The sequence below is a fragment of the Callorhinus ursinus genome, unplaced genomic scaffold (assembly GCF_003265705.2).
Source record: "Callorhinus ursinus isolate GAN/ISIS: 27379988/994484 unplaced genomic scaffold, GSC_fseal_2.0 scaffold1, whole genome shotgun sequence".
NCBI lineage: Eukaryota > Metazoa > Chordata > Mammalia > Carnivora > Otariidae > Callorhinus > Callorhinus ursinus.
Genome location: NW_027397063.1, coordinates 102,093,212 through 102,105,602, shown reverse-complemented (window position 1 = coordinate 102,105,602; position 12,391 = coordinate 102,093,212). Strand labels below are relative to the sequence as shown.

At 37.4% G+C, this 12,391-nt stretch overlaps 2 protein-coding genes across 5 annotated transcripts in view; one reads left to right on the top strand and one right to left on the bottom strand.

The window, feature by feature from the left end:
* Positions 1-12,391, top strand: part of MED12L (mediator complex subunit 12L) — a 317,920-nt gene that overhangs the window by 232,203 nt on the left and 73,326 nt on the right. For all 3 annotated transcript variants that reach the window (XM_073898549.1, XM_073898547.1, XM_073898551.1), the window contains one exon: positions 9,154-9,301. In XM_073898549.1, coding sequence (XP_073754650.1) covers positions 9,154-9,301 — 148 coding nt within the window. The remainder of the gene's footprint in view (positions 1-9,153; positions 9,302-12,391) is intronic.
* The window catches only part of P2RY12 (purinergic receptor P2Y12), a 44,001-nt gene that overhangs the window by 2,623 nt on the left and 28,987 nt on the right, over positions 1-12,391 (bottom strand). The window contains exons 1-2 of one of the 2 annotated variants that reach the window (XM_025880447.2): positions 8,900-9,156; positions 303-467 (exon numbers count right to left, since the gene is read on the bottom strand). The gene's annotated coding sequence lies outside the window, so the exon portion shown is untranslated. Of the gene's footprint in view, positions 1-302; positions 468-8,899; positions 9,157-12,391 lie in introns of those variants that run through there. The other variant, XM_025880456.2, reaches the window with a different exon arrangement.

Here is a 12,391-nt window from a genome sequence, read left to right as displayed (position 1 = left end):
ATATTTAAGTCTCACTTTCCACTAGAGGTAAAATAAGACCATTTGTATTTTATTTCCATGCTTTGTGTGTGTATATGTGTGTGTGTGTGTGTGTGTGTGTGTGTGTATTTAATGAAGAAGTTAGTGATTGTCTCTATCAGCATTAGTACAGTTTGTATTTTAAATTTTATTTCAAATAAGTACATGAATTGATATCAGTTATTTTTAAAGGTTTCCAGTGTTAAGAAAACTTGACAAACATGTACACACCCATCATTTTTTAAACACATATATTTGTCAAATACTTTTAGATATAAAGTTACCTGGTTACTCTGTTGATTCAGGAGGATTTAAATGTATCCATTAAGTGGCTTTAATACATCCTGCAGAGTGGCATCTGGTATTTTCCTTTCAATGTCTTAGTTTAGTTGTTATTACTCTTTATGATCGAGTATCTGCTGAGCTTTCATCAGTAAATCTTGATTGTTCTAGAGAGAAATAAAGAGAGGAAGAGAGGACTTTACAGTCAGAAATTACCTTCCAATGCCCTGGACTCAAAGCTGTGCAGACACTGTATTTCCGTCTGGCCCCTTTTAGGACTTCTGCTTTTATTTCCCTGGGAAATGTGGGGCAGGGTGGGTAAGAATTCATCTTTTAAGAAGCAATTTTAAAATCTTGCTGCTTTTTGCTGAAACCTGCCATAGAGTTTGATGCTTTATGAGTTCTTTTGGTTATTTTCCATGCACATGATAAATCCATGTTGAGATTAAGCTTTTTGAAGTCTGCTTCTGGGAGAAGGTTGCAGGCTTGCTTTCTCAGATGATTATTTACCTGAAAACATACTGTGCTCAAGCTGGGTAATATATTGCCTTTTAACAAGTAATTACATTAACTCGACATGTGTGCTTGTTATGGATGTTAAGTCTCTTGCTCCTTGTTTTTCCCCTGGTTAATAATGTCATTATTTTAAATCTGTGTTTGATCAAGTCTTTGTACGTGAAACAGTTTCCTCTCATTATAAATTTTAGGATTCAAAAATTACATTAAAAAAGAAAAACAGTTGTATCCTTTGCCAGACTTATTATATAAAGTGTCTTTCATGCTTTTCTTAAATAGAATTTAAATATAAACAATTTTTTGTAACCTTGCTTTTGGTTTGGGGGGATTATATCATTAAATTAAGGGATCCCTGTTTCACTAATACCTTTATATAAATACTTTTTTTGCCCACAGACACATACAGTATTTCTAACTATAATGTTCTTTTGTTTCCATTAGATCCACTTGGGTAAGTGCCTTTGCTATGAACATATGTTTTGGTTACTTCTTTCTTCTGAGTTTTGAGTGTGTCCATCCCTGCATATGTTAAATCATCTTTGATTCCGATTTTCAAAGTGTAGAATAGCAGCTCAGCATTGCCTAGGACATTGTGACAAATGCACATTCTTGGGCATGAACCTAGCCGCAGTGAATCAGAAACTCTGGGTGTACCCCTTAGTTATACTTTAACGAACCTTCCAGCTTCCAAGTGAAGTTCATTCACAGTAAAGTTTGAAGATTATGGATTTACACTGATCTGAGAATTTTGTTGGCATGAAGTTTGTAGTTAAGCTATACATTTGAGTTATTTCAATCAGACATTTCAGTCACATAATGATCCCATATGTTAGTCATCTAGAGGTTTGATAGTAAACTCTTGGAAAAGTGGATATTCTTTTCTTCTTTTTTTAAGATTTTATCTATCATCTATTTTATTTATTTAGAGCAAGAGAGAGTGTACAGGGGAGGGGCAGAGGGAGAGGGAGAGAGAATCTTAAGCAGACTCCATGCTGAACGTGGAGCCAGCTGTGGGGTTTGATCTCATGACCTGAGCCAAAACCAGAGTAGGTTGCTTAACTGACTGAGCCACCCAGGTGCCCTGGAAAAGTGGGTATCCTTAAGTTATTTTTGTCTTGAAATTAATTGCAGTTAACAAGTTTTAGTACTTGTTTGTTGGTTTGGAGACACAAAATTACACTTTTGGAAAAACTTTTATGCCTATGTACACTTCAGAATAATAATAGCCAACATTTGACTCCTTATATTGTCATGATTTAACTACTTTATGATCTCAGTTACTCTCTGGAATGTATTATTTCAATTATTTCCATTCTCTGCATGACATAAACTTTGGAGCAGAGCAGTGAAGTTAGTGACTCCATTCTAACCGATGACGTTTGATCCCAGAGCCTGCATCTGTAACCACTGTGTATGTAGATAATCCTCCTCATCTCACTGCACAAGCCCCTGTCTCCCTGCCTCCCTGCCTCGAGGCCTAGGAGCGAGAAGTAAACGTCATGAATGGAGTGGTTTACTCTTTTCAAGAAAATAGAAGTCATACTTGCCCATACAGCAAATTGTAGACTTTAGTCTAAAGGATGTTTATGAAGTATTTTTAAGATGTTCAGATGAAACAAGGCTTGTGAAAAAAAAAATCATGACTGATTTCAACAGATTAATATGCCATACTAAAGGAGCACTAATTTAGGATACTGAAATCATTCTATGATTTATGAAGAATTTATGTTTCCAAGTTCCTAGAAGGCTATGAATAGGGATTTGAGGGGTAAATGAAAGGCTCCATTTCTTGATCTAAATGAACTGTCCTTTGATTTTTCACTTACAACCATACCTATCTATAGACCACTTGATTCTGAAAGTGACTAAAATCTTTAAGAAACCATTCAGATTATAAAAGTACACTTTTTTAAGATTTTATTTGACAGAGAGGGAACACAAGCAGGGGGAGCAGGAGAGGGAGAAGCAGGCTTCCTGCAGAGCAGGGAGCCCGATGCGGGGCTCGATCCCAGGACCCTGGGACCATGACCTGAGCTGAAGGCAATTGCTTAACCGACTGAGCCACCCATGTGCCCCTAAAAAGTACACTGTTAACCCTTGAACAACATGGGGATTAGGGGCTATAGTAGTTGAAAATTTGTACAGAGCTTAAATTTTTTTTTAAATTTTGAATTGATATGTAGTTGATATATGCATATAACTTTTGACTTTTCCAAAAAACTATTAGTAGCCAACTCTTGATGGAAGCCTTATTGATAATATAAGCAGTTGATTAACATATATTTTGTATGTCATATGTTATATACTGTATTATAATGAAATAAGCTAGAGAAAAAGTATTACTAAGACTATCTTAAGGAAGAGAAAATACATTCATAGTACTTACTGTATTTATTGATGAACTTTGCATGTAAGTGGACCCACAAAATTCAAACCTGTGTTTTTCAAGGGTCACGTATATTATTGTACAAATAGAAGTAGATCAAGTTGTGCACTTCAGTCTCATAAGAACAGCACATGCAGTTTGTAATTGTATGTATTACCATTGGAAACAGGACTAATTTTGATTTGGTTAATTTCTATGATTGAGATGACTTAGAAAATGAATGTATACCCCAGAATTTTTACATGTAAGTGATTTAATTGGTTTATTTTGCCACATCTCTTAATGGTAGTCTGCTTAGCTTATCTGAAAAATATTTACTTCAAATGGGATTACTCTGTACTCAAGAGAGCCATGTCCTGTAATGGTAGGATCTGGTGGTCCTTGTGGAACCAGATTACAGCCAGAGTGTGGAGATGTAATTGAGACATTTGATTAGGTCTCAGGCTATTTTAGTTCTAACATTTTATGGTTTCAAAAGTTGGTCATTTTGACCTTAGTGGATGTTTTGATTGAACACATACATTTAAGGCAGTTCTTACATAATCTAGTGGTTTCACCTATTAAGAGTATAGAAATTTAGGTTATATATTAGACTCCAGAAGTAAGAAGTCTTGGGTTTGGGGTATTTAGCAAAAGAGAATGCTATGTTGATCCAATTATTTGTCATCCCTGGCTTCATTGTTTTGCTTTTGAAAGCAGAGAACTGTGTGTGTGTGTGGGGGGGGAGGTTGGAGGGGGGTCAACCCCACTGACATTCATTGCATTCTGCTCCTAGGATGCTTTGAGTCTGTTGAATAAAGCTGTCATGTCAGCCATACCATGGGCTATAAGCTATTGTAGAACAAAAATTTCCTATATAAATCTAATGAAAGGAATCTCCTGTTTTTCTGGATTTAAAGAAGTTACTCCATTTCAGGTAGAGTAATGAATGAGAAGAAGCTGCTAATTTCTTGTTCCCCTGACACAGCCTCCCTGTGCATGTCACTCCCTTCTTACACCTCTGCTCAAGGCTTATCACTCATGTAACATTTATTTGAAGCTAATTTATTCTAAACAGAATAAAGTGACATATCTAAAAGAAATAATTTGAAGGCCTCTTTTAACAGTTTTTTCATTTTAATAGATTAACATACAATTTTAATGTAAATAACCTCATTGTTTTTAAAAAGTATTTTTTTTTTTAAGATTTATTTATTTATTTAAGAGAGAGAGCCTGCACATCCTGGGCAGAGGGGGAGAGAGAGAGAGCGTGTTAAGCATACTCTGTACTGAGTGAGTGTGGAGCCCCACACGGGCTCCATATCACGACCTTAAGATTACGACTTGAACCGAAAACCAAGAATCGAATGATTAACAGACTGCACCTCCCAGGGACCTCTTAAAACGTGGTTTTTACTACTTTTCTGGGAGTTGGAGTAGGGTGCTCTGTGCAGTTTATTTCATGATGTATGCTGGGTTTGCATTTGAATATTGAAACATACACAATTATAGAGTGTTGGGGAAGTATGAAATGCTATATTTTGTTTTATTAGAAGGACCATTGCATTTACTTCATCTATTTTTTCTTAGTGTTTGGAAGAAAAGGAAGCACATCTAGGGTAGGATTCTTTTTTTATCTCTTTTTAAAAAGAACATTAATTTATTTTAAAATTCTACGATTATTGGGACACTGTAGAAATACCAGGAAGTATGAATGAGGTAAAAGGAGACTACACATCTGTGATCATCTCACCTCTGTTATCACGTCTTATGAACACATGCATGTCTTGGCAACGTTTCTAATCACTTATGTTTTGATGATGACTTAGAGGAGATTTCATTTCATTCAGTTAACTCCAGTTCTTCTTTCTAAGGGTATTTGGCTCAAAAGACCTATTTTAATTTCTGTAGTACTACAAGCCTTCTAGGGCTTTTGGACATATATCCTCCTAGTTTCTTGATCACTTATGTCTTTGTATCAGATATTATCTGGAGAAAAAGAGAAATTGATCCCGAGGATGAGATTTTCAGAAATTAGTTTATAGGTGAGATGACCTGTTCAACCGAAGCACAACAGCGGGCTGGCATGAGAGGGGTTGCTAGATCTCTATGGACTCTCCAGTTGATTCTTTTTCCTGTCCAACAAATGTGTCCTTCAGGGTATAAATAATAGAGTAATTCTTTGGTACTGATCTCCCGTCATTGATATTACTTAGCACTATGCAACTTGAGGGCTTTTAATACCTAGTTGAAAGAGCAGAACTCATTGATACCTTTGGAAATATTTGGTCCATTTTCAAAGGTTGACCTTGTTCTCACATAGTATGAATTGCTATTTGAAGACATATTTTTGACAAGTACAAAAAGTTGATATAAATAAATCTTGTAGGCTAATGAAAAACAGTTGCTTTTAATCTATCTCTGCCTTTCCTCTTTGAAGACCAGTAACAGCTATCACGATTTACCTAAAAATATTAATTAACAGACACAAATATGGTCTTAAGGCCCCATGTAAAGGCTGATAGGTGGTTCTTTTGCAGCTAAAAGCATGTTTCTCTTGCTTTTTAATTTCATCCCTTCACTCTCAACTCTTCACTTTGCTTCTAGCCCCACTCCCTGAGCAAATCAGAGCCAATGAACTGATACAAGATTCTTCAAGTTCCTTATTTTTTTATCTCCAAATTTCCCTGTAGTATTTTCACCAGTTTTCTTTTTCCCCTGTGTTTAAGTAGAAAGTTGTCCCTCTCTTTCTTTCCAAGTTAATCCAAACAAGCAGCCATGGTTTCCTACCTCCATCATCAGTTATCTACCCCCCAATCTGGATTTCCTTCATGGAGATTCCTTTATTTGAAACATATCTTTGGCACAAGAGTTTGCCATTGGTTATCCTAATATATCTTTCCTCTCCCACCTATCAAGCTTCATGCCCAACTAGTAAGTGTGGGTTACTTCCATTTCACCATCTACTCTTACTACAACTCTGTTTCCGGCTTTCTGCCCCTACTACTCTAGAGAAACTTCTCTTTTGAGGTTCGTAAGTTTTTTTTTTTTTTTTTTTTTTAATACACAAGTCAGAGAGACAACATCCATTGTGATTTTTTACTGCATTTGACACTGTCGATGGCCCCCATTGTTACATATCCCCTTTCTGACTTCCATGACCTTCACTTGTCCATTCATCTTATTAATTATGGAGACTATTTGTGCATCATTTGATGGCTTATTTATCTCTTTCATATCTCTGCTCTGTTGGTTCTCCCATCCTTCCCAAAGAGAATATATTACTCTTATCCCTAACAGTATATATTAAGTACCTAATTAGTGCCCGAGAATATAAATGTGAATAAAACAGACCTGTGGGTTCTCCCTCACAAAACTGACTGTATAGCAGGGACGACAGACATTAAAGAAATAGCTCGAAAATGAGTGGATTACACTGTGGCAAGTGCTCCAAAGGCTCTCCTCCCCTCCCTACTCCTCCTGTGCTGAGGGCTTTCACTCAACTGAGGTGACAGTGAGGGACCTGATGCTGTAATTGTGCACAGCACTTACACGCGTGAGGGGCAGCCTGTTGAGAGTATTTTAGGTGGCTGGGGGAGCAACAGCAAAGGAAGGAAGTACCCCAGCATCTTGAGGAAATGTTGAGTAATGCAGTACAATGTGGATCTGGGGTGCATGCGAGTGAGAAGTGGAACTGTAGAAATTGAGTGGACCGCAGCAGGTTCTGTGTCTGATCCACTGCTAAGTGTTTTATATACTTCATCTCCGTTATTCTGACAAAAATCTCAAAAAGAAGGTGGTATTAGCCCATTTTTCAGGGGAAGACTCTGAGGCCCAGAAAGGCTCATTAGGTCAGAAAGACTCAAAGGACCATGGAGTCAGCAAATGGCGCTACCTGAATTGAGTCACATCTTGCTCTTACCCTGAGCGTGGGCCGTTACTGGTACAGGTGGAGCCATCGTATCTCTGTGTGTGTGACGAGCTCTGCAAATGCTACTTTTATGACCCTGAATCTGTGCTCCTCGAGAACAGGGACCATTCATCCTTGTATTTTCTCAGGCTTCCTAGCATCTTGTCTTCCCCCAAGTAGATACTCTAACAGCAGGTGTTCAGTAACTTTGCTGACATCTTTCCATCACTCGTCACACACAAGTTTACATTAGAACTATTTGCCAGGTACCTTAACTGAAAAAAATTGCCAGGGCACATGACTGGCACTGCCTGAGGTTGGTTGGTTTGTTTTTAGATTTTACTTATTTATCTGAGAGGGAAAGAGAGAGAGAGAGAGGGAACATACCAGCGGGGGGGAAGGGCAGAGGGAAAGACAGAAGCAGCCTCCCCGCTGAGCAGGGAGCCTGATGCAGGGCTCCATCCCAGGACCCTGAGATCATGACCTGAGCTGAAGGCAGACGCTTAACCGACTGAGCCACCCAGGTGCCCCCTGCCTAAGTTTTGTACAGTTTTCTTAGTGTCCTCCTGTTCCCTTCCAGGGCTCATATGTACACATCCCACTAGACAAAAAAGAAATATATCAGTAATTGTCTATAATGGCAACAAAAATTGGAGATTAATAAGCTGCTCAGATCATGCAGGTGTGCAACAAAATGTAGGAATCACTACCTGTGTTGACTTTATCCTATGATTAGGTCTTGTCTTTTAAAACCTTGGAGGAGATTTGGATATTCAGAATACAGAGTAAATACAACTTCTAGAAGAGACCTGCTCCTAGCTTTTTTTTTTCCTTAAGAGGCAAATTTGAACACCTGAAACATTACTAATTATTTCTGCACAGGGTAGCAAGTTGGATTGTCAGCATATACAAATGTATATTTTTGGGAGAGTATAATAAAAAAGGAATCAGTGCAAAGAAAAGTGGTAACCTGACTGCAAGTGTGTGAGAAAGACCCAATGATGGAAAGTGGCAGAAGCTGAGAGAGAAAACAGGCTCTTGTTTCAAGAGTATAAAAGCAAAATGCAACTGTGTGCAGAGTTTTTGTTTTGTTTTTTAAATAAGTCAAATTAAGCATGGGATTCTCCAAGTCTCAAGGCTTTTGCCCTTTTTTGTAGCCATTATGAACATAGTACAGTCAGTCTTCCCTGGGAGATAGTCTCATGCAAGCTCCTTAGAATTAGTTACTGTTAGGAAGGGTAAGTGCCTATCATGGACAAACATATACAAAAAGCTAAGGAAAGGGGATGTACTGAGGCATAGAGCTTGGAATTTTACTAAGAAAATGGAAGAGTGTAGAATTTGTTTAGCGGTATGTGTGTGTTTTTCTTATGCTGTCACTAAGTATTTTCTTTTCCCTTGTGGGAAAAATAGTGCTTGAATTTACTGTGTCTGTGGAACAGGGGTGGAGGTGGTCCAGTAGAGGAAGTTGATGTATAACATGTTTGCATTTCCAGCTGTTTGCCTCACACCTAATGAGACCTGCCCTCTTTATTGTTTTGTCATTTGGAAATAAATATGCATACACCTCACAACAGTCATGTTGGAAGCCAGTGGATCATTTTTCTCCTCAAAGCACTTGAGGATCCTAGCAAGATCATTTTTTTTTAAATTTAATATTTAATGATGCCATATATAGAAAACCAAGCTTGCTAAGAAATAACATTTTCCTTACGGAAGAAGTATGACTAGATAATATGTAATATGATGTGAAATTATTACCATGTCAAATTTTAAACAATGAAAAGTTTTCAAGAGTCAAAACTTACTCTGGAGGGTACGCCCACATCAAATGCTTCTATTAAGACTTCAGGTCAGTTGACACTTTTTTTTTTAACTTTAGCAAGTTCCAAACTGGAAAAACAAGGGTGTTGCCAGTGGAGGTTGAGGTGAATTGAAAGGTGGGTGGGATGCCACCAGCGCAAGCCAGCATGGAGATGCTGTGGTTAGTGCATTTCATGGATGTGAAATGCAACCCCACCCCTGCAAACAAGGGTTTCAAAATGTATTTTCTGTTTTTCAGGATGAATCTTCAAGTCATGAATGTAACCAGCGCACAATCCTTCTTTATGGAGTGGGCAAAGAGCGTGATGAAGCGAGGCATCAGTTGAAGAAGATTACCAAAGATATTTTGAAAATCCTAAATAAGAAGAGCACCACAGAGACGGGGGGTAAAGAACCTTAATGCATTTGCTCCCATTGTGCTGTCTTTTGCCCTTCCTCTTAGCACGGTCTTTATCAAAGTCATACATGACACTGTCACCAGAGTGTTTCCTCTCCTGAATGACTGTCATATTGAAATGTGAATAAGCATATTGAAATTTTAATGCCTTGGTTCTATTTATAGTAATTCTTATATTAAAATACCGTGTTCTATAGATAGATATAGGTAATTTTAATTTTCTACTCTTTTGTTTTTATTCTTCCCAAATTTTCTACAGTAGGCATAAAGAAGTACTGAAGAAGGAGTTGGAAAACCCTTAATCTGGAAAAGTTCCATTTCTTCAATTCTTTACCATCCTTTTTTTAAGCTTGTAGTTTGCTCTGTGTACTCACATTTGCACGATAATTGAAAATCATGATAGTGTAGTTGCTGATCTTGTCTTTATTCAGAAGAATAATTGTAATATGTAGTGGTGGCTACCCATAACACCAAATTATTTTGACTAAAAAAGAAAATTGGGTCTTTGTTCTATAATGCCTTCTTTACTTGGAATAGTCTTTTCACATGCTCTTGACATAGATTTTTTACAGTGAAGCTATGCCTTTACATTATGTCACCACATTGCATAATTGGAATTCTTTAATTATCCACTTCACATTTGCCTAATTACTCTTTTTAAGGATTGTTTATTTTATCAGCCAGTCATAAGATTTAAAATATGATATCATTATATATACTTCACTACCATTACTGGTGTTTATTTCTTTATTGTGTAAATAATCAAAGAAAAAAAAGTTTGAATTTTCTCTATGCAAACAGTGTTCTTCCTACACATGGCATAAACCACTCTAGGAACCCTGCTTTGTTGGCCAGTACAAAATACATATATTTTTATGAACCTTTTCACAGGGCCTCCAGTCTTTAGTCTTTAACCAGGTGATTTACTTAGAGATTGCCCACACTAGACCTTTCCTAGAGAAAGTACAGAGAGAACTAATACAAATGGCTCTGTGTCCTCTCCATCAGTGGGGGAGCACATGCAGAAACAAGGTACAAGGACAATATGCTTTTTGAGTGTGAATGTGGTGTTGCAGGTGTCTGATGTCTGAAGCAGTTGTCTTTAGAACATAATGAAAGAGTTACCTCAGGTGATTTACAACAGTTCCCTGACTCCTCTCCCTTCCATGGCCACTGAAGGACCTTGTACCACACTGGCCTCATGAGGGAACAACCAAGAGTTGTGGATGGGAAATGAAACCTTGTTGTTGTTGGCCTGTCATTCTTAAGCTTGGTTTAAAAAAAAAAAAAAAAAAAATCAAAAACCCAGAAACAAAGAACCTGCTCTAAGAAAAACTGTTGATCCTCTTGTTTTGCTGTTTTCCTCTGTTAGAGAAAAGAGGAAATGGATTGCATGTAGAAGGTTGAATTTAGAAGTGCTATAACTAGCTAGCAAAGAGATTCGAAACTTCTTTTTGTTTACTTGGAATCGGATGGCCACTGTCTTCTTTAGAAGGGTCAGGGAAACATATTTCATCAAAATTAATTTTAGACAGTCTTTCCTGATCTTACGGAATTTTGGGGTTTGGAAGGGTTTGGAGGGGTCAGAAGGGGAAGGAAACAGTGCGGTGTCCTTTTTTGTTGAGCCTATTTCCTTCCTTCACAACGAGTATTTAATGCGAGACTATGTACAGTCTATCCTATCTCTGTACCATTCTCTTAAATAGGCAGTTCTTGCTTATGATCTCACAAAGAGAAAATCATTGTTGTTTGATACTACTTTTTGAGATAACCAACAGTGAAACCATCGCTGTGGAGATATATTTGCAATGGGGATTTTTGTCTTTCCCTCATTTTATTTTTTACTTTTTAAAGATTTATTTATTTTGGAGAGAGTGTGCATGAGCAGGGGGAGGGGCAGAGGGAGAGAAACTCAAAACAGACTCCACCATGAGCGGGAAGCCCACCCAGGGGCTTGACCCCACAACCCCGAGATCATAACCTGAGCCGAAACCAAGAGTCGTATGCTCAGCCAACTGAGTCACCCAGGTGCCCCTGTCTTTCCCCCGTTTTAGATAAAATTCCTCAATCAGAAATATGTTAATTTAGGTTTAGTGAGCTGTCTTCTGATAAATAGTCAAAGTTTGAGTCACTACTTAAAACCTAGTATGCTCACCAGAAGCTAGGTAGCTGTACTTCTGATTAATGGTGATTTGCCCACTGTTTACTGGTAAGGAAGGGAAACAGAGCTTGTGTTAGTGTGTCTTTGATTTCTGGCTACATATAAAAGTATGGTTTTGAGGAACTCATTAGAAGTGTTCTCACATCAGCCAGGCCAGTAGGAGTTCAAATGACACTTTCCACTTGAGCATGGTCGATCTTCATTTTCCATTTACATTGGCCAGTCATCTTTGGTTGTCACTGTATTTTTTAAACATTAATGAAGTTTACCATGACAATAAAGTCCAATATTTCCAGGATTTAAAGATTTTTTTAAAAAAGGGAAACCAAAATTAAGAAAAGAGCAATAAAATGTATTATGAAAACAAATTAACATAAAACAGATGAGGAAAATCCATGGATTATGACTACATTGTTATTTATGTAAATATCATGAAAATGAAATAGTCCATTGAGAACCACCACTAATTTCTTAAAATTTTTAAAAAAATGAATGTCAACTGCCAAGAATCCAATTGAATGAGATTTTTAAGAAGTTAGCTAAATGTAAGTAAAATACAGCCTATTTAGCATAAACCAAAAAAAAATGTATTTGTGAATTCTCATGCAGGTGTACTTCCTCAAATGTGTTATTTTTTGCTTGTTTATTTGTTTTGGCCCCAGGAAGGACTGATTAAATATGTTAACTTCACTTTTACAGCATTTTGTACCCAAGACCATTGATGTGAGTTTTCAGCCTTGGGATCAATGATGTTAGCTCATGAAATATTCCAAACTTGGATATTTTGAGCATGCTTATTACATGTGAGCAGCTAAAAAGAAGGCAAACGACCACACTTAATTTGAGAATAGATATTGAAAATCAAGTAGGTTGGGGCGACTGGGTGGCTCAGTTGGTTAAGCATCTGCCTTTGGCTCA